The 22,816-nt window shown below is 36.5% G+C and overlaps 1 protein-coding gene across 17 annotated transcripts in view; it reads left to right on the plus strand.

Moving 5' to 3' along the window:
• The window catches only part of RBPJ (recombination signal binding protein for immunoglobulin kappa J region), a 270,713-nt gene that overhangs the window by 218,156 nt on the left and 29,741 nt on the right, over positions 1-22,816 (plus strand). For 10 of the 17 annotated variants that reach the window (XM_005554632.4, XM_005554627.4, XM_015450220.4 and 7 more), the window contains one exon: positions 6,297-6,335. In XM_005554632.4, the coding sequence (XP_005554689.1) occupies positions 6,297-6,335 (39 nt within the window). Of the gene's footprint in view, positions 1-5,253; positions 6,197-6,296; positions 6,336-9,637; positions 9,734-22,816 lie in introns of those variants that run through there. The other 7 variants (XM_074039493.1, XM_065544839.1, XM_065544835.1 and 4 more) reach the window with 2 other exon arrangements.

The following is a 22,816-nucleotide window of genomic DNA, read 5'->3' on the forward strand; positions in this document are numbered from 1 at the left end:
CCAAGACTGGTCTTGAACTCTTGACTTAAGTGATACTCCTGACTTGGCTTCCCAAAGTGCTGAGATTATGGGTGTGAGCCACGGTGCCTAAGAGAGAAACATCCATAGGATGTTTCTTCATAAAAATGTTTAGTAGATGAGATTGTCCAGGAGAACACATCTTGCTTTGATCACCTTTGTTACTGTGGCCGAGGACAACTGGTTATAGCTAGCCAGGTTTTGAGCAGCATTGCCATTAAATGTGGTTTTTAAGATAAGAGCAGTTTCAAAACTAGAAATTGAAGTAGGACAAAGGCTGACATAGTGTCTTATTCTTGTGTGACTTAAGCTACTTTCTGCACCTGTGGGTGGAGAATGAGTAAACTTTTAAAAGTAAAATTACATATTTATTTAAAAATGTATTTTCAAATATTAACCTCTTCAATCATATTCAGTAGGTACAATATTTAAGTAGTTTCTGAATGTTTTGTTTTTATAAATTATATAGATGGACACCTATAATTGCCCCCCTACTCAAGGTGCTCAATACTATTTGGTGAATGAACAGATCTGGACACAAGGAGCAATAGTAGTCTTACTAATGAGCCTGTTATGTATTTTTTTTGTGTGTAAAACTAAACAGTTTCTTAGTATCATTTAACTTTTCATACTATTTGTTATCGCAGAATATAGTAGTAATGTATATCACCTATTTGTTTTCTTCTTCTGGTTCATATTTGCCTTGGGGTTATGGATCAGGTGGCCTATTTTTTCTCCAATCAAATACTGCTTCATGGTTCAGAAATCCCAGCACTTCTGAGCTGCCTAAAATTTATATACTGTTTATGGCAGATTGGTGTAAAGTTTGGTTTAATTACGAGTTTGGATTGCTGATGCTTTTTTAAAACTTCTCTCCAGCATATACCTCACCATGTTTCTTGTCTTAATTAATTTTAATCCTATTATTTTATCTCATTTTGTGTGTTACAGAGATTTGTGAAATAGAGAAAAATAAGTAACTTCTAGTTTCACAACCCAAGGGCAAGTAGGGTGTCCCTGTGAGCTTATTTTTTAAGCCAGCTATGTTTTTCAAATCAAAGTTCCAGTACTGTTACTAGACAGCATTCTAGATAGATTTTTGCTTTTTTTTTTTTTGTAACAGTGTAATTACTATATTTTTCTGTATTCAAAAAAGCCTTTTCTTTTTCTTTTTTCCTTTTCTTTGTGATATTTGAGTTGGTTTTCTTAGGTGAAGCATCTGTTAGCCAGAAAAGGTGTTAAGATGGTGTAGTTTTGATAACTTTTATCACATTTGTCCTCAATACATTTGTGGTCATATTCACCTATCTATTAAGGAAGTATGTAGAAGCAAATGTATGTGGTTTGGGAGAAAACAATACCTCCTCCGTGAACAAAACAGAAGTATATATATATTATTGTGTATGCAGGGTTTTTACTTACTTCAAAATTTGAATGGATTGGAGGATATGTGGGAACCTCAATACTGTTTACAGGTAGGAAGCATTATGTTTAATGATAGATTGCAACTTAAAAAAAAAAGTCTCATACTTCCAGGTGTATGGAATCAGATTAACCTACAGCAACTGGCATTTTCCCCAGAAGTTCTTCCTTTGAATATAAAATCATTGTTTTCTTAGAGGAGGAAAGCTACTGAAATTAAAGTAAAATGAATTTCCTAATTTTAAATTTTACTTATGACATATATATGGTGAAGAATGTAAATTTTCTTGAGCCATAGTGTTATATGAGCCTTACTGGGTGGTGACGGTAAGCAAATGTTTTCTTTGTTGCCACTATCAGTCTGAGGGAAAAGTATACAGAACATAAAGCAAGAAGGAAAGGGCATGTTACAAATCAACTATATCCTGGCTCATTTTTGCTTTGTTTTTTGTTGTTGTTGTTGTTAAAGCCCAGAATCATAACTTTTTTCCTTTAAATGTGTGCCAGGATTATTACATTTAATTAAAACTAGATTTTACGTAGTATGCAGAAAATTTGAGAATCCTACTCATGCAAATGAGATATTGACAATCTATACTTAGCAAAAAGATAAACTGGGTAGTAGCAATGATTCTTTGTTACAATGAGTAATTAACTCATTATTTGGTGAAGTTAAAAGGGCCTCTAGATGCGTAAGCATTGATTTTTTTCCCCATTGTTAAATACACCATATGCCTATTATCAAAAATGTTTTACATAATAATTGTCTAAATATGGTTGGTCCAACTTATTTCTGGTTTGATTCTCGACACAGATCATGTCAATAGGCACCTTATTTTTAAAAGAGTGCAAATAAAGATAAAAATGTGTACCTCCTTTCCCAGTGTCCCTATTGCAAGATGAGAGACAGTATAATCAGTTATTGATTTGTAATTCATTAAATTACAATCAATCCGTGAGTAGTTGATAGCTGACTGCTGTCATTCTGCTGAGAAGTGATTATTTTGGTTGCATAAAATAAATATTACATTGTGAATTTTGTTTAATCAAATTAGTAGTGGAAGTGGACTTTGGTAAGTGCAGGATGTATGTAGTACCTTAGTATAACTTGACAGTTTTTAATGTGTATCCCTATGGAGATTTATTAAATAATTAGAATTTAGTTTGATTGTGAACTCAGAATTATGCATTGTCTTTTTTTGTTTTATTTTGTTTTGTTTGAGATAGGGTCTCAATCCTGTTGCCCAGGCTGGAGTGCAGTGGCTCAATCAAAACTCGTTGCAGCCTCCATTCACAGGCTCAGGTGATTCTGTCACTTCAGCCTCCAATTAGCTGGGACTGCAGACCCCAGGTGCTACACCCGGCTGTTTTTTGTATTTCTAGAAGAGACAGGGTTTTGCTATGTTATCCAGGCTGGTCTTGAACTCCTGCACTGAAGCAATCCACCCACCTTGGCCTTCCACAGTGTTAGGATTACAGGCGTGAGCTCTTGCGCCCTGCCAGAATTATGTGTTGTCAACCTGCCTCATTCCTTTTGAGTTTTTTCAAAAAACTCATTTTCTTATTTCCCTACTCCAGTATATACAGTAACCATTAGCTTTAATGAGATAAGTAGGAATGTGATTGCATATGCATTAGAAAGATCAGGATTGCATGCAATTAATAGAAATGTTTTATTATATACAGAAGGAGCAATTTGAGCTTAGTAACATTTATGAGATTTCTAGCCTTAGGATGACTCCTAGAAGGATGTATCATTTTGTGTAAAATGCTGTCCAGACTCAACAGGCAAATATATTGAGCTCTTTAGCATATATTTTCTGTGGGGCGGGAGTGTTATTGCATAGGCATGTTTTGTAATTGCCAACTTGATCTAATGGGCATTTCCAAAAAAGGACTTAGATATTTTAATTAATATTTACTTGTTAATCTAATACTGACAGAATTTCAGAGCATCAAGGAGCAAAATTTACAGTTGAATTTTGAGTGCGATGCATCTCTTACTAGTCATGTAATAAACCTGTGTTAGATCCTGTGTTACATACATCCAAAGAGGCACTGGCTGGTTACGTATTTAGTATTTGTAGCTGGTATGATGGGTGGCAGCATCATTAAAATGCTTTATCTCATTTGTTAACTGTGTGTCTCTAAAATTTTTACCATTTTAAGCCCTTAGGTAGAATTTGGTCATACCTCACTTTGCCTCTCTTTATAAAGTATAACACTGCATATTCACATATGTATAAATATCTATATCTAAAGAAGTATTTTAAAGAGTATCTTAAACTGTTTGGCTTTTGTAAACTATATATAACCTATTAATGCAGTTTTATTGTAATCATATGCTATAGTGGTACATTTAATCAGTGTAAAAAATTTTTTTGTAGAAAAAGATTCAGATTTTTGCATTTAATTACATAGCTGGAATTCGTGGGTTGATCAGTAGTTCAGTATTTTGAAATCTGTGTTCTTTAGCCACCTTGCTGGTGTTACCAGTAAAACATTGTGTTTTGTTTCTTTCTTTGTTTTTGAGATGGGGTCTTGATCTGTCACCCAGGCTAGAGTGGAGTGGTGTGATCTTGGCTCACTGCAGCCTCGACTTCCTTCACTTAAGTGATCCTCCCACCTCAGCCTCCTGAGTACTTGGGATTAGGGGCTCACGCCACCATGCTGGGCTAATTTTTGTACTTTTTGTGGAGACGGGGTTTCGCCATGTCTCAATTCCTGAACTCAAAACAGTCCACCCATTTTGGCCTCCTAAAGTGCTAGGATTACAGACATGAGCTACCATGCCTTGCCTTATTTCTTGATTTTAGAAATTGAGTATCATGTGGGATAAAATCAAACAGAACTAATTATAAGTAACTCTTATTTCAAAAACTTGGGTTATTTGCCCATTTTTTGGTGCTATTTCAATTAAAGCCATTTTTCAATATTTCAGGTTTAATGAAAATATTAAAATATTCCAGTCACAGATACTTATTGCTTATGAATTATGAAGTCATAAACAGTATCTTAGGACAAATGAACAAAATGAACTAAATGGGATCCTATGACTTTTATCACCAAAGTTAATAATCTTGTGGAACATTACAAATACAGTAGAGAAATCTTTAAGTCAAATAAGACTTAATACCCTGTAACTGTGTTTATGAACAAGTTACTTAACTATTTTTAACTGTAGTCCTGCTTCAAAATGAAAAACAACTTCTCTTGGTCTTTTTCAAGCGCTGTGCCTTACTGTTTCTTTCAGAAGTGTACACTCTTCCTAGTTCAGAGGAAGTAACAGGTCGTCACATAGAAACCACAGCTTCTTCTTCATATACTTACTTATCTCTATTAAATCGTATTTCGTTCCTTTAGTTATTTTGGCTTAACTGCTTATAGCTAAAAATGATAATAATTACTAGCTATTATTGAGTATTTACTGTGTTTCAGGCACTATTCCCTCTCCTCTCCCCTCTCCTCTGCGCTCTCCTCTCTCCCCTCTCTGCTCTCCTCTCTCCCTTTTCCCCTCTCCCCTCTCCCCTCTCCCCACTTTCCTTTCCTCCCCCTTTTCCTTTCCTCTCCTCTTTCCTCTTCTTGATGGAGTCCCACTCTGTCTCTCATGCTAGAGTGCAGTGGCGCAAAGGCGCGATCTTGGCTCACTGCACCCATTGCTTCCCAGACTCAAGCGATTCTCCTGCCTCAGCCTCCCAAGTAGCTGGGTAATTTTTGTATTTTTAGTAGAGACAGGGTTTCACCATGTTGGCCAGGCTGGTCTCGAACTTCTGACCTCAGGTAATCCACCCACCTCGGCTTCCCAAAGTGCTGGGATTACAGGTGTGAGCCACTGCACCCAGCCTTTTGTGTTTTCTGTATATTAATTAATATGTTTAGTTCCCTCAACAACTCTTTCAGGTAAGCACAGTCACTGTGTCCTTTTTACAGAGGAGGAAACAGGTCTAGAAAAGTCAAGTAACTTCAGGGTTACACAGCAAGTAAATACTGAATCATGGATTTGAACCCAGCCAGTCTTACTCTAGTCTTTCTCTTAACTGTCACGTTGTACTCCAGTTCTAGCCTGAATTGTGCTTTCTTGCCTTTGCTCTTGTTTTTCTCTTTGCCCTCTCCCAACCAGTTGAAATGCTTCTATGTTAGGCCATTTTAAAAATAGGCAAATTAAATAGTTAAAATCTAGGAAGTCTCATCTCTGCCTAATGCTTAATTACTTTGTGATATTGGGCTTGTTGCTTTTTACATATTTAAAATGAAGCCTATGTATACCCAACAGAATTTTATTTTTATTTTTATTATTTTTTCTTTTTTTTTGAGACAGAGTCTTGCTGTGTCACCCAGGCTGGAGTGCAGTGGCGCAATCATGACTCACTGCAGCCTTGAACCCTTGGGCTCAGTCTCTTCTCCCACTTCAGCTTCCTGAGTAGCTGTGACTACAGGCATGCAGCACCACACCAGGCTAATAGAATTATTTTTTAATGATTACATAGGGTGTATAGCAAATGTATAGCATAGTGCCTGAGACATGATGAACTTTGTGAGGGTCGTTGGCTAGTTGTTTTATACTAGCCGGTAAGTCGTCTCTAAAAGATACTGTCCTCCCCATGTAATCAGTGTGTTACTTGTTCAGAGTGGGTTTGTAAGGCTGAGGGCATGTTGTTTGTGTTTAAGAATCATGTTTAAATGTGTGTTTTGCAATTTGGGGATACAAATGCTTACCAGAGGATTTCTGTCTTCATTGTTCTTCAGTGAGGTTGAAGTGTAAGTCATAAAGGAGATTTTATGATGCCTGAAAAGCTTTCTGTAGAGTGTGTCATATGGCTTACTTAACTTTATTTTCTTTATTTTTTTTTTTCCAGGAAATTTGGTGAGCGGCCTCCACCTAAACGACTTACTAGGTAAGTATTATATTAGTCAGCTTTTCATACACACATTTATGAAAGTATAAATCCTATTGTTTTAGATATTATGTTAGGTACCCTTGAAGTCATTCAAATATTACTATCTAGAGCATAAACTTATTCTCATCCTTCCTTTCCCTCATCTCTCCTCCCTTCCCTCACCAAAAACGGGAATAAAAGGAATAGTTGAAAAGGGAAAATGAAACCTTTCTTAGAATTAGTCTTGAGTCTAATGTAGTGAATACAACATGGATGGCAGTGCAGATAGCTTTCTATATCTAGCTGTGGTTAGCCCATCACAATTTGTTGATTGCAGGTGAGATTTGAAAGCAAATGCTTTTAGGAAAGAGTTTTAAGGAAAACAATTTCTACCCATTTTAAGAAAACACAAGTTTTATCTATTTTTAATGAGTATAAGTAAGTTGTAGAATTTACGTTTTAGTTATGAATGTTAAAAGTATTAGTCTTGAATGATTTTTAAGATTTCCAGCAGCCAGAGTTGTAAAATAAAGAGACCTAGTTCTATAGCCATGTCCTAGAGTCAGTGCAAACCTTGCCTTATTAGCCGTTTATTTTTGGAGACTTTCAAGAAAGTTGTATGTATATATGTCTGTCCTTTTTCTTCATAAACTCAACTGAGATCACACTCTTATCATTGTTCTACACCTTTTAACGCCACTTAACAGTACATCTTCTACCTTGATAATTCCCCTTAATGGCTCCATGGTTTTTCATTGTTTTCATACCACTTTTAATATTTCACATTGATGACCATTTAGGTTATTTCCAAATTATTGCTATTGTTTTAAAAAGCTGTTATGCTTAAAGAATGATGAAGGATACAAAGGACAGTTCGAAGGGGAAATCTGGGACGCTTTGATTATCAAGATAATTAATGAGAGTAATGGATTAAAACCCTTGTAATAAAACAACAGCCTAAAAGTCTATACGGAGATAATTAATCTCAGGGTAAATATTATTTATTTATATAAGTAAAAATTATTTATAATCAGTAAACAGGGCAAAGAGGATAGCTTTTCCTTACAGACGCATGTTGCCTAATAAATGTAGAAGGAATGGTGGTGGCATTAGGAAATTAGGCTTTGACAACCTCAGTAGGCAAAAATCATCAGTGGATGCTTACGCTACTGGATTAATGTTTGATGACAAACACAGTATTTACAGAGTCTCAAAGTATACACTCACAACATATGTATTTAATGATAATAGGGAAAAGTAATAACATGATAGTGGAGAAACCTGTCAGACATCACCTTAATTATGTAAATTATTATCACCAGTAATGAACAGATAGGTATCATGTGCATCCCAAGAAAGACATATTATATCACTTTTGTGGTATTTTTGCCAAAAATGCATAAGCTACCTCCAAGAATAAGGAAACATCAGACAGAAACAAATTGAGGGACATTCTAGAAAATAAATTGTTACTTGCTTTTCCTAAATTTTAAGATTATAAAACACAAAACACTGCAAAACTCTTCTAGATTAGAGGAGACCAAAGAGACAAAGCTATATTTAAACAAATCCTGAACAGGAAAAAATTTTTTTCTTTTGCTGTAAAGCTGAAGTGGCCAAATGTTTTCTGTAATGGATCAGATAATAAACATGTTGTTTAGAGGGCCTCACTAAGTGTGTTAGGACTTCTCGACTCTGTCCTTGTGTCTCCAAATCAGCCATAGACAGTATCTAAAAGAATGACATATCTGTGTTCCAGTACAACTTTATTTTGTTTACAAAAACTGGTGACCCTCCTGATTTGACCTGAGGGCAGTAGTAGTTTCTCAGAATACCTACTTCACCCACCAGGGGACCCTCATAAAGGACTTCCGTGGGACAGCTGGCAAAATTTGAATAAAATCTGTAGATTAGGTATTAGTATTGAATCGGCGAAAATTGTATAAAAGAATGTCCTTGTTAGGAAATAAACGCTGAAATATTTTGGGTGAGGTAGTACTATATCTGCAATTTGCTCTTAAATGATTTAAATAACAATATGCAAATAAGGTGTAAAATGTTAACATTATGGAGGTCTGAGTGAAAGGAGACTAGGAATTCTTTGTACTACTTGTACTATTACAACATTTCTGTAATCTCAATATTATTTTTAAATTTAAATTTTTTTTGGAAAAAGCATTATATTAATTCTAGGTTAAGTAAACTGGGAAAATATAGCTTGTCTCACAAGGCCATGTAAATATATTTTCAATTACTTGTTTTCATATATATATATTCCGTTGAGTCAGTTCTGGTGAGTGGAATTGCTGTATTCATATGTCTAGACATTTTGAAATTTAAAATTTAACATTTTTGTTTCATTACCAGCAGCAGTTAGACTGCTAATGATATATTTTGATGAGTAAGTTAATGTAAAATAACATTCTCTAAAAATAACAATCAGTACAATGATAATAAACCTCATAAGGAAATGTGCCTTTCTTTCCCCTAAATAGATGCAGTAAGTCCCATTTAGTTTATCATTATTTTCCATTGTTTGCCCTTTAAGCAGTTTCCCCTCTTTGGAAAACTTGAGTAGCTTTTAAGACTTTTGCCTCTGGCCAAGATAGAGTAACATGGAGTAGAATTACTCTCTGGCTTGGAACAAAAACCTGGACAAAATATGTAAAACAACAGTTTTCCAGGTATTGAACATCAGGTATAGAAGGATAAGTGATTACTGAGAAACTGGGAGTCCACAGAGGGCAAGACAGCAGGGCTGCAAAGTGGAGAGGAATTAACTGTATAAATAGGTCCAGAGATCTATCACAGAGGTTTCCTTTTAGTCTTCAGCTACATACTGATCAGCATGCGTGTGTAAGGAAACTACTCCGTCGTGGGGATTGGGGAAAAACATCCCAAAAAATTAGAGGAAACAATTTCTAAAGTTCACTTAGGACTATGAATTGTGCCTGTTAACAGTAGCCAGAGTGGAAAATCTCCTAATTTATGGGGCATTCGCTAGACTGCTCAGAAGGGTTTTGTTTCAGTAGTGATATAAAATTGAGTCCAGGCATGATGCTCTGTTTTCACCTGGCAAACTTAAAGAAGGATTGAAAAGATCAAACTTAATTGTGTACCAGAACAAAGCTCAAGAATATAGAAATAGAAAAATATCCAGCACTAAGAAAGACAAAATCAAAACATACCAGTCATACAAAGGAGCAAGAAAATATCCATAACAAGAAAAATCAGTGAATCAAAACCAACCCAGAAATGACATGCATGATAGAATTATTGGATAAGAACATTAAAACAGTAATTTTTTTGTTTTTTTGTAGAGACAGGGTCTCACTATGTTGCCCAGACTCGTCTTGAACTCTTGGCTTCAAGCAATCCTTCTGCTTCCTTGGCCTCCCAAAGTGCTGGGATTACAGGTGTGATTCACGGTGCCCAGCCTAAAATAGTTACTATGTTTGTGTTCTATATGTCCAAGATGCCAAGATCAAGAGCTGGGAAAATTTTTCTTTGAAGGGTCAGATGGTGTATATTTTAGGTTTTGTTGCCCATATAACTTCTATCATACTACTAAGCAGCAGTAGACCATGTGTAAATAATTAGATTGTCTGTAAAGTGAAGTATAGCTTTATTTGTAAAATGGGTGATGGGTAGGATTTGGCCTACAGGCTGTAATTAGTAGATACCTGAGCTAGAGGAGAGGTTAGAGACATAGATTATACACACACGCACACGCACACGCACACACTCAAATCTCTAAAGATGAAAACTACAATATTTAAGGTGGAAAAATACACTTGGGATTAATTTCAGAATGGACAAAGAGTAGATTAGTAAACACAAAAACATAGAAATAGATACTGTCTAAAATGAAGCACACAAAGAAAAAGTCTGAAAAAAAGTGGTGAGCATTAGTGAGCCATGGTTTATTGTCAGGTGACCTAATATATATGTAGTTAGTCATTGTAGGGAGAGTATGATTAAAAGAATATATGAAGAAACAATGGCAAAAATGTTCTAACTGGAAAATTAGTGAAAATTGTAAAACCACAGATCTAAGTTGGGTGCTGTGGTTCACGCCTGTAATCCCAGCACTTTGGGAAGCTGAGGGGGGCAGATCTCTTGAGCTTAGGAGTTCAAGATCAGCATGGGCAACATGGCGAAACCGTATCTGTACCAGAAAGTTAAAAAAAAAAAGTTAGCCAGGAGTTGTGGCACGTGCCTGTAGTCCCAGCTACTTGGGAGACTGAGGTGGGAGGATCACTTGAGCCCATGAGATGGAGGTTGCAGTGAGCTGAGATCACACCACTGCATTCCAGCCTGGGTGACAGAGTGAGACCCCATCTCAAAAAAAAAAAAAAATCAGTTAATCCTGAGTACAGAAACTACCCGGAAGTACTCTATAATCAAATTGATTAAAGTCAGTGATAAAAAAACAACAGAAAACAAAAGACAAATTATGCACAAAGGAACAAAGAGAGGATGACAGCAGGTTTTTCATCTGAAACCTTGCTATGGATAAGACAGAGCAAGTGCTTTGAAGTGCTCAAGGGGGACCTATACTTGTCAACCTAGAATTCTATACCCAGTAGATATATACTGTTTTAGGCATAGTAAAAATGGAAAGAATTTATTGCAAATAGGCCTTAGCTACAGTATTAAAAGAAATTCTTCAAGCAGAAGGATGATCATACTAGAAAGAAATCCGATTCTGTACAAATTACCAATATCAAGAACAAAAAAGGTGACATCACTACAGAGTACAGATATTTGAAGGATAATAAGCAAATATAACAATTAACTTTTTGCCAATAATATTCAACTTTTGAAGAAATGCCCAAATTTTTTGAAACTAGCAAACTACCAAAGCTTACTCAAGAAGAAACAGGTAACCTGAATAGTCCTATATTTAAAGAAATTGAACTTATAAACCTTCTGACAAAACTGCAGGCCCAGATGGCTTCACTGTTGAAATTCTACTATATGTTTAAGAAAAAAATTATCTCAGTTCCATATATACCCTTTCAGAAAATTGGAGAGCAGGACATACTTATCAGTTCATTCTGTGAGCATAGCATTACCCTGTTGCGAAAAGTAGGCAAAACATTACAAGAAAATGAAATTACAGTCCAGTATTCCTTTTGAACATAGTTATAAAAAGTCTTCACAAATTTTCAAATGGAATCTAACAATATATTAAGGGGATGATTCATCTTGACCTACTGAGCTTTATCTCAGGAATGGAAAACAGTTCATGTAATTCAATATATTAATAGAACAAAAAAGGAAAATCATATGGTTATCTCGGGGGATTTAGAAAAAGCTTTTGACATCCATTCTTAATAGAAATTCTCAGCAAACTTGGAGTAAAAGAGAATTTCCTCATCATAGGGTGCCTATGAAAAAACTACATTTAACAACATGCTGTTTGGTGAAACACAATGTTTTTCCTCCAACATCAGGAACAACACAGGGATGTCTCCTTTCACAGATTTCATGTAACATTGTATTTTGATGTACTATAAGGCCAGAAAAAGAAGTGAAAGACGTCTAGATGGGAAAGAAAGAAGTGAAACTGTCTTTATTTGCAGATGTCATGATCATCTATATAGAAAATTCTGCAGAATCTTGCTACTAGAACTAAAAAGTGAGTTTAGCAAGGTAGTAGGATACATGATTAACATACACAACTAAATTGTATTTCTGTATACTAATGAGCAATGGGAAATTGAAATTTGAAAGCAATACAATTTACACAGTAGTATAAAAATATATGTAATTCCATGGGAAAAGTCTGACAAAAGGTGCAAAAACTCTACACTGAAGACTACCAAACACCACTGAGAGAACTTGAAGTCCTAATTAAATGTTCTTCAGGTAGAAGACCTAATATATTGTTGAAATGAGCCAGGTATAATGGCTCATGCCTATAATCCCAGCACATTGAAAGGCCAAGGTGTGAGGATCACTTAAGACTAGGAGTTTAAAACCAGCTTGGGCAACAAAGTGAGACCTCGTCTCTACAAATAATAAAAAAAATTAGCTGGGCATGGTGGCATGTGCCTGTGGTCCCAGTTACATTGGGAAGCCGAGGCAGGAGGATTGCCTGAGCCCAGGAGGTTAAGGCTGCAGTGATCCATGTTTGCGCCCCTGCACTCCAGCCTAGATGACAGAGCGAGACCCTGTCTCAAATAAATATATATGGTTAAAATGTCAGTTCTTCTCAAATTGATCCTATGGATTTAACACAATCACAGTCAAAATCTCAGCTGTTTTTTGTAACAGCTCACAAGCTGTTTCTAAAATTTATATAGAAATGCAAACAACCTTGAAAAAAAAGCAAAAAGAACTTACACTGCCTGGTTTCAAAACTTATTATAAAGCTATGGTAGTTTAAAGTAGTGTATTGGCATAAAGGTAGCTAAGTAGACCATTGTGTCAGATTAGTGGCCACAAATAGTTCTTCAGATATATGATCAGTTGCTTTCCAGTCAAGGTGCAAAGGCAATTTAGCTAGATTTTTTAAAATGATAGTCTTTCTAACAGTTGATTGTGGAACAATTGGATATCCATTGCTCCTTCAACCTGCCCGCCACACACAAAGTAACTACAGTCTATACATAGTACCCTATTTAAAAAAATAGCTCAATGTAGACCTAAATGTAAAACTTTACACCGCTTTTAGAAGAAAACATGGGAGAAAATGTTGTTTATTAGGCAGACATTTCTTAGACACTAAAACACAATCTATGGAAGAAATTGATAAATTTTACTTCATCAAAATAAAGAACAAAGATGAAAATGACTCTGAAAAGTAAATAATAAGGAAATAATCCATTTTTAAAGGACGGAAATGGTCTGAACAGATACTAATCCAAAGAATGTATGAGTATAACAAATACCCATTAAGGAGGTGCAAATTAAGACTACAGTGAGTGTGTTAGTCCCACTGGTTTGCTATAAAGTGTACCATTAACTGGGTGGCTCATAAACCACAAATGTATTTCTTATAATTCTGGAGGCTGGGAAGTCTAAGATTAAGACGCCAGTGTGTTTGATGTCTGTTGGAAGATGCTTCCTGGTTGATAGATGGCTGTCATCTTTGTGTCCTCACAAGGGCACTGATCCTATTCTTGAAGGCTCCATCCTCATGACCTCATCACCTCCCAGATGCCCCACCTCCTACTACCATGGCATTTCTGATTAGATTTCAACATAGGAATCTTAGGGGACACATACACTTTCTAGCAGTTAGATACTATTAATACTATATACCTGTTACAATGTCTGAAATTTAAAGGACTCATCATGGGAACAGCTAGTACTTTCATACATTGGCAGTGGGTATATAAAGTGGTATAATAATTTTGGAAAATAATTTATACTTTCTTAAAATGTTAAACCTCTACCATATGGCCTAGTTATTCTGTTCCTACATATTTAATCAAGGAAAATGAAAACACCTGAATACAAAGCCCTGAACACGAATGTTCGTGTTAGCTTTAGTTGTAATAGTTACACAGACACAACCCCAATATCCAGCAACAGGTGAGTGGATCAACAAATTGTAGTGTATTCTACAGTGAATTTCTATTAAGCAGTAAAAAAGGAACTCGATGCATGCAATAGCATAGATGGATCTTAAAATAATTATACTGAATTTTCTAAGTGTGTCAGGAAAAAAGAATATGTACTGCATGATTCCACTTACATAGAATTATAGAAAATGCAAACTGATCTATAGTGACAAAAAGTTGATCAGTGGTTTCCTGGGGATAGGGGGAGGCAGGAGGAAAGATTACAGAAAGGCAGAAAGGAAACTCACAATTGTGAATACCTTTATTTTGATTTTGGTGATGGTGTGTATACACATGCCAAAACTTGTCACATTGCACACTTTAAAATAAGCGCATTTTATTGTATTTCAATTAAATCTCAATAAAGCTGTTAAAAACTTAGAAGCTTTTATACTTGAAAAATATTCTAAAATATTCTGAAAGGGATTAGTGTACCTTCTTGGGAAAATTCAGGTAAGTTTTTTTTGTTTATTGTTTTGTTTTGTTTTGTTTTGTTCGAGATGGAGTCTTGCTCTGTCGCCGAGGCTAGAGTACAGGTGCCTGCCACCATGCCCAGCTAATTTTTAATTTTTAGTAGAGATGGGGTTTCACCGTGTTGGCCAGGCTGGTCTCGAACTCCTGACCTCAAGTGATCCGCCTGCCTTGGCTTCCCAGAGTGCTGGGATTACAGGTGTGAGCCACCACACCTGGCTTCAGATAAGTTTTATTTCTTTTTAAATCTCTGAAAGACAGCAAACTACAGATTTATATTGCTTATTATTTAAGCTAAAATAAGGCAAATCTAGCAAAAAGTTTGTATAACAACAAATGGAAATGTAAAATCAGTGACCAAATCTGTGATAAAATTTTATTTTGTTAAGCACAAACTTGGAAATCAGAAATTTTCCCTTTTGATAATATATTATAATTTTAGGTACCATCTGGCCTTTTGTTTTGTTTTGTTTTGAGAGACAAAGTCTGGCTTTATCACCCAAGCTGGAGCGCAGTGGTGTGATCTTGGCTCACTGCAACCTCTGCGTCCCGGGTTCAAGCCAGCCTCCCACCTCAGCCTCCTGAGTAGCCGGGACTACAGGTGCACATGACCATGCCTGGCTAATTGTATATTTTTTGTAGAGACAGAATTTCCCCATGTTGTCCAGGCTAGCCTTGAACTCCTAAGCTCAAGTGATCCCCCTGCCTCGGCCTCCCAAAGTGCTGGGATTACAGGCAAGAGCCACCACGCCTTGCCTTGCGAATGCTTTTTAAAATGGTTTTTTCTCCATTTCTCCTTTAAATAATATTCAAGTTGGGAAAATTTTAGAATCTCTTATTTTATTTGATGAAAAATATTTTAACATTTTTTCTCTCCACTGGTGTGTAGAGAGTTCAAAATCGGGCAGATTTTATTCCTTTAAAAAAAATCTTTGAAATCTGTTATACACTATTCTTACTCCAAATTAAGCAATATTGAAAAAGCATCCTGTTGTGAAGGTCATCTTTTAGATAGTATCAACCAGGATTAAAAATAGGAGAACCAAGATGGTGACCTGCCTTTGATTGTCAACACCTCATACTGTTTTATGTTCTCAAATTCCTCTAGTCCCAAATTTTTCTGTACATGAGATGTAAAACCTTAAGTAGCAAAATGGCTTATTTGTACAATAACCTTTTAAGCTAATAGAACACAGATGTGTTGATGACCCATTGCTGTCAATGTAATGGCCTATGCCTATTTGGGAGTGGGAGGCGGGCAGGGGAAAACCAAGAGCTGGTCAGAATTTGAAAGGATATGTCTCATAGCTGTGTGACAGGATTTGAAGCAATTTACCTACTTATCTACAAAAAACTGGAATTTTGGGACATTTTTACTTCTATCATAAAAAGAGAGGATTGAAGGGAGATTTGTAGGTGTTTCCCTAGGAACAGGACCTGTACTGTTGTTTGGCTTTGGTCACTGATAGATGTAGACACTTAGTATAGCAGCCTCAATGTTTTAGTGTATTACAAGGGCACCAGGAATTTTTTGACTATTGATAGTATCCCTAGATTGTCATTTTCAAAACTGGCCCTCAGGCAAACAGTAGTTCTCAGAAAGCTTCCTTGGGGGAAAAACAAGGAGATCTTAGTCAGGTCTAATAGCTTGGAAAACAAAGCCTACAAATATCCCTCTCTTGAAGATTTTGCTTACGGTTCTGAGTAGTCCTGCCATTAATTGGTTTCACTTTATTTTATCTGATTTCACTGAGGCATCTTTGATTGAGACCCGCCTCTTTGTAAACCATAACTATTGTGGAGCTCACTTTGAGAAGAAGTGTCTGAGACAGTGTAAAAGGCGAGACTGCCAGAATCTGACAAAAATAGGGCAGTTCTTCGAGGTTTTGTGGGGGTGCATATAAATCTGGATGCCTTTTGGCAGCATCCAGAAGTAGATGTGAGAAGAGTTGAGCTGAGCTTTCTGAACTGTCAGTTGTCCATAAGTCCAGTTTTGAGGAAGAATTTTATAAAAAATCTTGATTGAATGTCAGCCATGTAATATACTTAATTGATTTAATCAGAATTCTGTTTTGGAACTTTTCTTTAAAAACTTTACTTTTAAAAATTGTCTGCAGGGATCAACAAACATTTTCTGTAGCATCAAGTAGTATATATTTTAGGCTTTGAGGGCCACATACTGTCTCTGTTGCATATTATTAGTCTCTGTTTTATAACTCTTTTTTGTTGTTGTTGTTTTTTGAGACAGAGTCTCGCTCTGTCGCCCAGGCTGGAGTGCAGTGGCATGATCTCAGCTCATTGCAACCTCCACCTCCCAGGTTCAAGCGATTCTCATGCCTCAGCCTCCTGAGTAGCTGGAATTACAGGCGTGTGCTACTGCGCCCAGCTAATTTTTCGTATTTTTAGTAGAGACGGGGTTTCACTGTGTTAGCCAGGATGGTCTCAATCTCCTGACCTCATGATCCGCCTGCCTCAGCCTCCCAAAGTGCTGGGATTACAGGCGGGAGCCACCTCGCCCAGCCTGTCTTTCAGAATTCTGTGTGTTATATACTTCAACTGCTTAGAAGTATTCAGTTTATAGACACTAGGTTTTTTTGCAGTGCATCTTTACATTTTCTTCTTGGCTTTTTTTGTTTTAACAGACTTAGTAATTAAAAACTTCCCTTTGTATCCAAAATTTTAAAAATCCTGTAAAGAGACAAACTTTTCTGCCATAACCTTAGGTATTCCCACCACCACCCCTTTTCCTTAATAGCCAAGAAGCATGACTATATTCGTTGTGCTTCCTTCCCTCCCTTTCATTTTGTAGCTTGCTTCAGTGGTATTGCCTCACCACCAACTCACTGAGAAAATTGTAATTAAGCTGTTCCATTTATGAACTAATTGTCAAATTTGTGAAGAGTTTCTAATTTTTATCTTTCTTGACTGTTCTGTAATATTTAATACCATTGATTATGTTCCCTTAACTGAAGTTGTCTTTTACCTTTACGCGGGGACCAGGTTTTTCTCATTATTTGCAGACTCCCATTGCCTCCATTGGCATAACTAGTAAAAGCAGATCCATTGGTAACAGCAGCACATGAGCTTATCTTACTATTCATGGATGTTTCAATTTAGCATTCTCTTTGTGGTTTCTTCCTTTCTTTCCTTCTCTCTTTCTTTCTCTCTTTCTTTCTTTCTTTCTTTCTTTCTTTCTTTCTTTCTTTCTTTCTTTCTTTCTTTCTTTCTTTCCTTTTCTTTTCTTTTCTTTTCTTTTCTTTTTTGCTGTGTAAAAAAAGTTTGAATTTTATAAAGCAAACCACAGTAAAAAAAATTGATGAAGGTAATCACAGATTAAACATATTGAACCAGAATGGCATTTGCCATAATGTCATAAGTTAATGTTAGTAAAATTATTTTTGATAAAAATAAAATCTCCTTTTTTTTTTTTGTTTTTGGTTTGAGACGGAGTCTCGCTGTGTCGCCTAGGTGGTGCAGTCTTGGCTCACTGCGATCTCCGCAAGCAATTCCCTGCCTCCCGAGTAGCTGAGACTACAGACATGTGCCACCATGCCTGGCTGATTTTTGTATTTTTTGTAGATAGGTGGTTTCACTATGTTGGCCAGGCTGGCCTCAAACTCCTGCGCTCAAGTGATTCGCCCACCTCAGCCTCCCAAAGTGCTGCAATTACAGGTGTGATCCAATTGCTTTTCACTTAGAATGAAAATTTTATGTGGAATCATTAAATGAAATTAGTAAACAATAGACTTCAAAATTTACATTATGTTTTAAAGTATTCAAAAAAGTTCAGTATAAAACAAAATAATTATATGGTCAAGGATTCTTCAGCACCCATAATATGTTTTTCCAATAATAAATTTTTCAGTATTTTTTTATTAAAAAAAAAACCTGGATGATTGTGATATCTTACCACTGAAATTTTTTTCGGTTTATCCCAGTAGTTTTCAATCCATGTGACCATCTCACTCCATCCTCTTTCTTGACATTTGGCACCACCTGGAGACATTTTTGGTTGTCATAATTCAAGGAAGGGCGCTACTGGCACCTGCAGGGTAAAAGCTAGTGATGCTGCTACATATTCCTACAATGCACAGCGCAGTCTCTCCACAGCAGAAAATGATTTTGCCCAGGATGTCAACAGGGCTGAGGTAGAAATCCTATTTATTGACACAGCCTTAGTCTATTTGGATGAAAAGCATATGGGCTATTATTTGACAGGCTTTACTATTTATTGTGCTTCTTTAGAGTATACCGTCTTTTTTTATGGCTCCTTAAGGTGCAGAAAGTCAATGATCAAGTTTTAATTGCCAGAGAACATAATTTTTAATGTTTAATATTCTGTTTAATAAAGCAAAATTTATTTTTACTGTTGAAAGAAGCTATTTGGCAAATTACTCTTACAGGACAACTATTGTTCATGATTACCTTGAGGCTCTAGTTACTTTTTCAGGAATTTGTATTCTAAATATGAAAGAAAAGACAAGGAAAACCAGAGCTGTCACCCTGCATTCATCATAAGCATCGTGAGTTCTTAGAACTATGAACAGTTACATCCAGTAGTAGAAGCCAGCAAAATGCCCAGTGCCTAGAATACAGTGGGCTTTCGATAAATCTTCAGTGGGAAGATGGATAGTTGTGCAGTTTACCTGGTGTACTTACAAAATTTGTGTTTTGCACATTGGTTAAGATGCCTGATCATTCATTCCTAGGTCATTTTCAACTTGGCTCTCAAAGCCTCAGTGCAAGTCCCATTTTCCCTCCCTCTGCACTTTGTGTACTATTGAAGGTTGAAGTCTTTCTAAGGAAATAATATTAATAATTAGAGGCTACTGACACTTGCTTTCTGTCAGTTTGTGGGACTAACTTACTTTAAAGTGTCCCCCCCACCCCCAATATGAGGTATTACTGTCTTTACCTTACAGGTGAGAAAACTCAGGCTTAGTGAGACAGACCCTTAGTAACAGACCCTGATCTATTTCACACCAGAGCTATACCCCTAACCACTAATAGTGTAATTTTGTCCTCACAAGCTAGACTACCTAGATTTGAATCCTCGCTCTTCAGTATCATCTTGGGAAAGTGACTTAACCTCTACCCAGTTTCTGAAATGTACGTAATAGTGTGTTACCCTCAAGGTTGTTGGTTATGTTAATACATGCTTAGAAGAGTACTGGTAGAGTGATTTTTTAATTTTAGCTCGTTTAATGATTATAATTAAAATCTTTGTAGAAAGCATTTGTGACTGCCTTGGATATTATCAAATACCAAGTTTGTGTCCTGATTTACCTGAGTTGTCATGAAAGGGATAGAAATGTAAAGTATGAATCTTGCCCTTATTTGGGAAGACAAGAAAAATAAGCATGAAACCTGACAAACACAATGCAGTTACTGCTAAATAATGTAATAGAGACTACAAATGCAAATAGAATTTGGTATCCAGAAATACACTTAATGGCTTAAAATTATTCAAATATATAGTAGCCCTTCAAGTTTTGTGCTGAGAAATTTTGTGCTGGTTTTGTCAGGATATTGGCCTTCTCTTGGCTTTGCTTTTTTTTTTTTTTCTTTTTTTTTGAGACAGAGTTTCACTCTCGTTGCCCAGGCTGGAGTGCAATGGTGCAATCGGCTCACTGCAACCTCTGCCTTCTGGGTTCAAACGATTCTCCTGCCTCAGCCTCCCTAGTAGCTGGGATTACAGGCATGTACCACCGTGCCTGGCTAATTTTGTATTTTTAGTAGAGACAGGGTGTCTCCATGTTGGTCAGGCTGGTCTCAGATTCCCAATCTCAGGTGATCTGCCTGCCTCAGCCTCCCAAATTGCTGGGATTGCAGGCGTGAGCCACTGCACCCAACCTGCTTTTGTTTTCTTTTTCACCCTGAACTCTATGTTCAGTCACCTGACTTCGTAGCACCTCAAATCCCTCATCATTGTTACACTCTCCAGGCTGCATCTCTAGTACCCAGCAGGTTTGAGAGTATGGTCTCCCTATTCCCTTCCTTGGAATGTTAGTGGGAATTGACACCATTCTTTTTGGATTCCAACATTAGCTGGTCCTTTGATACCAATCTTCAGTTGTTTTATTTGTCCATAGTTAGCTTCCTTTTCCATACCCTGGAAGGTATTTCCAGTATTTACAGCTGTTTTCTTATCCATTAGACATCATGATGGCCTCTCATTTTACGAATAAAATAGAGACTTTCAGACTTAACTCCTGCTTATGTCCTTCGCCCAGCTGGCATCTGTTAGACTTCTTGCTGAAATTAAAGTGACCTTGACTTCTGCAACATCTCACCTTTGATTGCTCCCTTCTTTCGAGGTTGTGTCTTTCTACAGCACCTGAGGCTGGTTTCAGTTCTTCCTGTTATCAGTTCTCAGTTTCCTTTAATACATTTTCTTCTTGACTCTCCTGTCAATGTGTTTTTGTTCCGGGGGAGTACATTTACTTCCATGGTTTTGTTTGCCAATTACATACTAGTGAACTCCACCTTTTCAGCCCAGACCTCTCTCTTGAACTATGCATAGATACTTCCAACAACCTACTGAATACTTTCAACTCGGAGGTCCCAGGGGCACTTCAGAGTTGACTTTTGTCAGCAGAACCTAATAATATATACCCACTTCTCCCAAAACAAAAAAAATAGTTATTTTTCCTGTTCCCTACTGTCTTCTGTTACCTTCTTCTTAGTGTGAGAGCCTTTTTATGTTTGTCTTGTCCCTCTGCTTTTGAATCCTTTCTCTAAAAATAACTAAAAAGTAAAATTAATTATGTATTTTTAAAAAACCTTAATAAGATCTCTCATTGCCTTTAGTTTAGATTGAAAATTCAGTTTCTACAGTATTGATTTTCTATAATGGGCTGGAGAGAAAATTGACTGGTGATCTTGTCCCAGTTCACAAAAGGGATGGATTTTTTTTTTTTTCATTTTGAGTTTTTCTCTGGATCTTACTACATGCTACCACTTTTTTTATACTTAAAGGTTTAATCATAATGAATAACCATATAACAATACTTCCCCTAAAAGTACGTCAAATAATTTTCCAAGAGTTTTTTTTAAAAACTTTGATTTTAGGTTCAGGGTTACATATGAAGGGTTGTTACATAGGTAAACTCGTGCCATGGGGGTTTGTTGATTATTTCATCACCCTGGTATTAAGCCCAGTACCCAATAGTTATTTTTTCTGCTCCTTTCCCTCCTCCCAAGCTCCACCCTCAAGTAGACTCCAGTGTCTGTCGTTTCCTTCTTTGTCTTCGTAAGTTCTCATCATTTAATTCCCACTTGTGAGAACATGTGATATTTGGTTTTCTGTTCCTGTGTTAGTTTGCTAAGGAAGATTGCCCCCAGCTTCATTTATGTTCCCACAGAAGACATGATCTCATTCTTTTTTATGGCTGCATAATATTCCATGGTGTGTATGTACCACACTCTATCCAGTCTGTCACTGATGGGTGTTTATGCTGATTCCATGTCATTGCTATTGTGAATAGTGCTACAGTGAACATTCGTGTGCATGTGACTTTATGGTAGAATGATTTATATTCCTCTGGGTATATATCCAGTAATGGGATTGCTGGGTGGAATGGTAGTTCTGTTTTTAGCTCTTTGAGGAATTGCCATACAACTTTCCACAACAGTTGAACTAAATTACACTACCACCAACAGTGTATAAATGTTCTCTTTTCTCTGCAACCTCTCCAGCATCTGCTATTTTTTGGCTTTTTAATAATAGCCATTCTGACTGATGTGAGATGGTGTCTCATTGTGATTTTGATTTGCATTTCTCCAGTGATCAGTGGTATTGAGCTTTTTTTCATACGCTTGTTGCCCACATGTATGTCTTCTTTTGGAAAGTGTTCATGTTCTTTGCCTACTTTTTAATGGGTTTTTTTTTTCCCCCTGTAAATTTGTTTGTTCCTTATAGATGCTGGATATTAGACCTTTATCAGATGCATAGTTTGCACGTGTTTCCTCCCCATTCTGTAGGTTGTCTGTTTACTCCATTGATAGTTTCTTTTGCTATGCAGAGACGTATTACTACTTTTATCATCACCTGTTACGGGGTAATATTTGAAATAGTGTAAACTTTTATACTTAGTATTTAAGTATACAAATGTCCAATTTTCAAAGCCTTTCATAGTTGACTCTGTCATTGTCAACCTTATTCACTGCCATGCTCACCTTAGAATCTTGCAAATTTGTTTGAATTCCCGACTGCCACTATTCACTATAAGAACTTGGGCATGACAATCAAAATGGTGTTAGCAGTATATCAGTACTTAACTTTTTGCATTATGAGGATTAAATAAAATAATGGAGTTAAAGTGCTTAACTCAAGGCCTGGCACATAGGAAACATTCAAGAAACATTAGCTGCTCTTGTTTTACTGTTGTGACTGCCTTACTCCTTAGCCTGAATGTGCAGTTATCGATGCCTTCGTTCACACTATTTTCAGGC

Source organism: Macaca fascicularis, chromosome 5 (genome assembly GCF_037993035.2).
Source record: "Macaca fascicularis isolate 582-1 chromosome 5, T2T-MFA8v1.1".
NCBI lineage: Eukaryota > Metazoa > Chordata > Mammalia > Primates > Cercopithecidae > Macaca > Macaca fascicularis.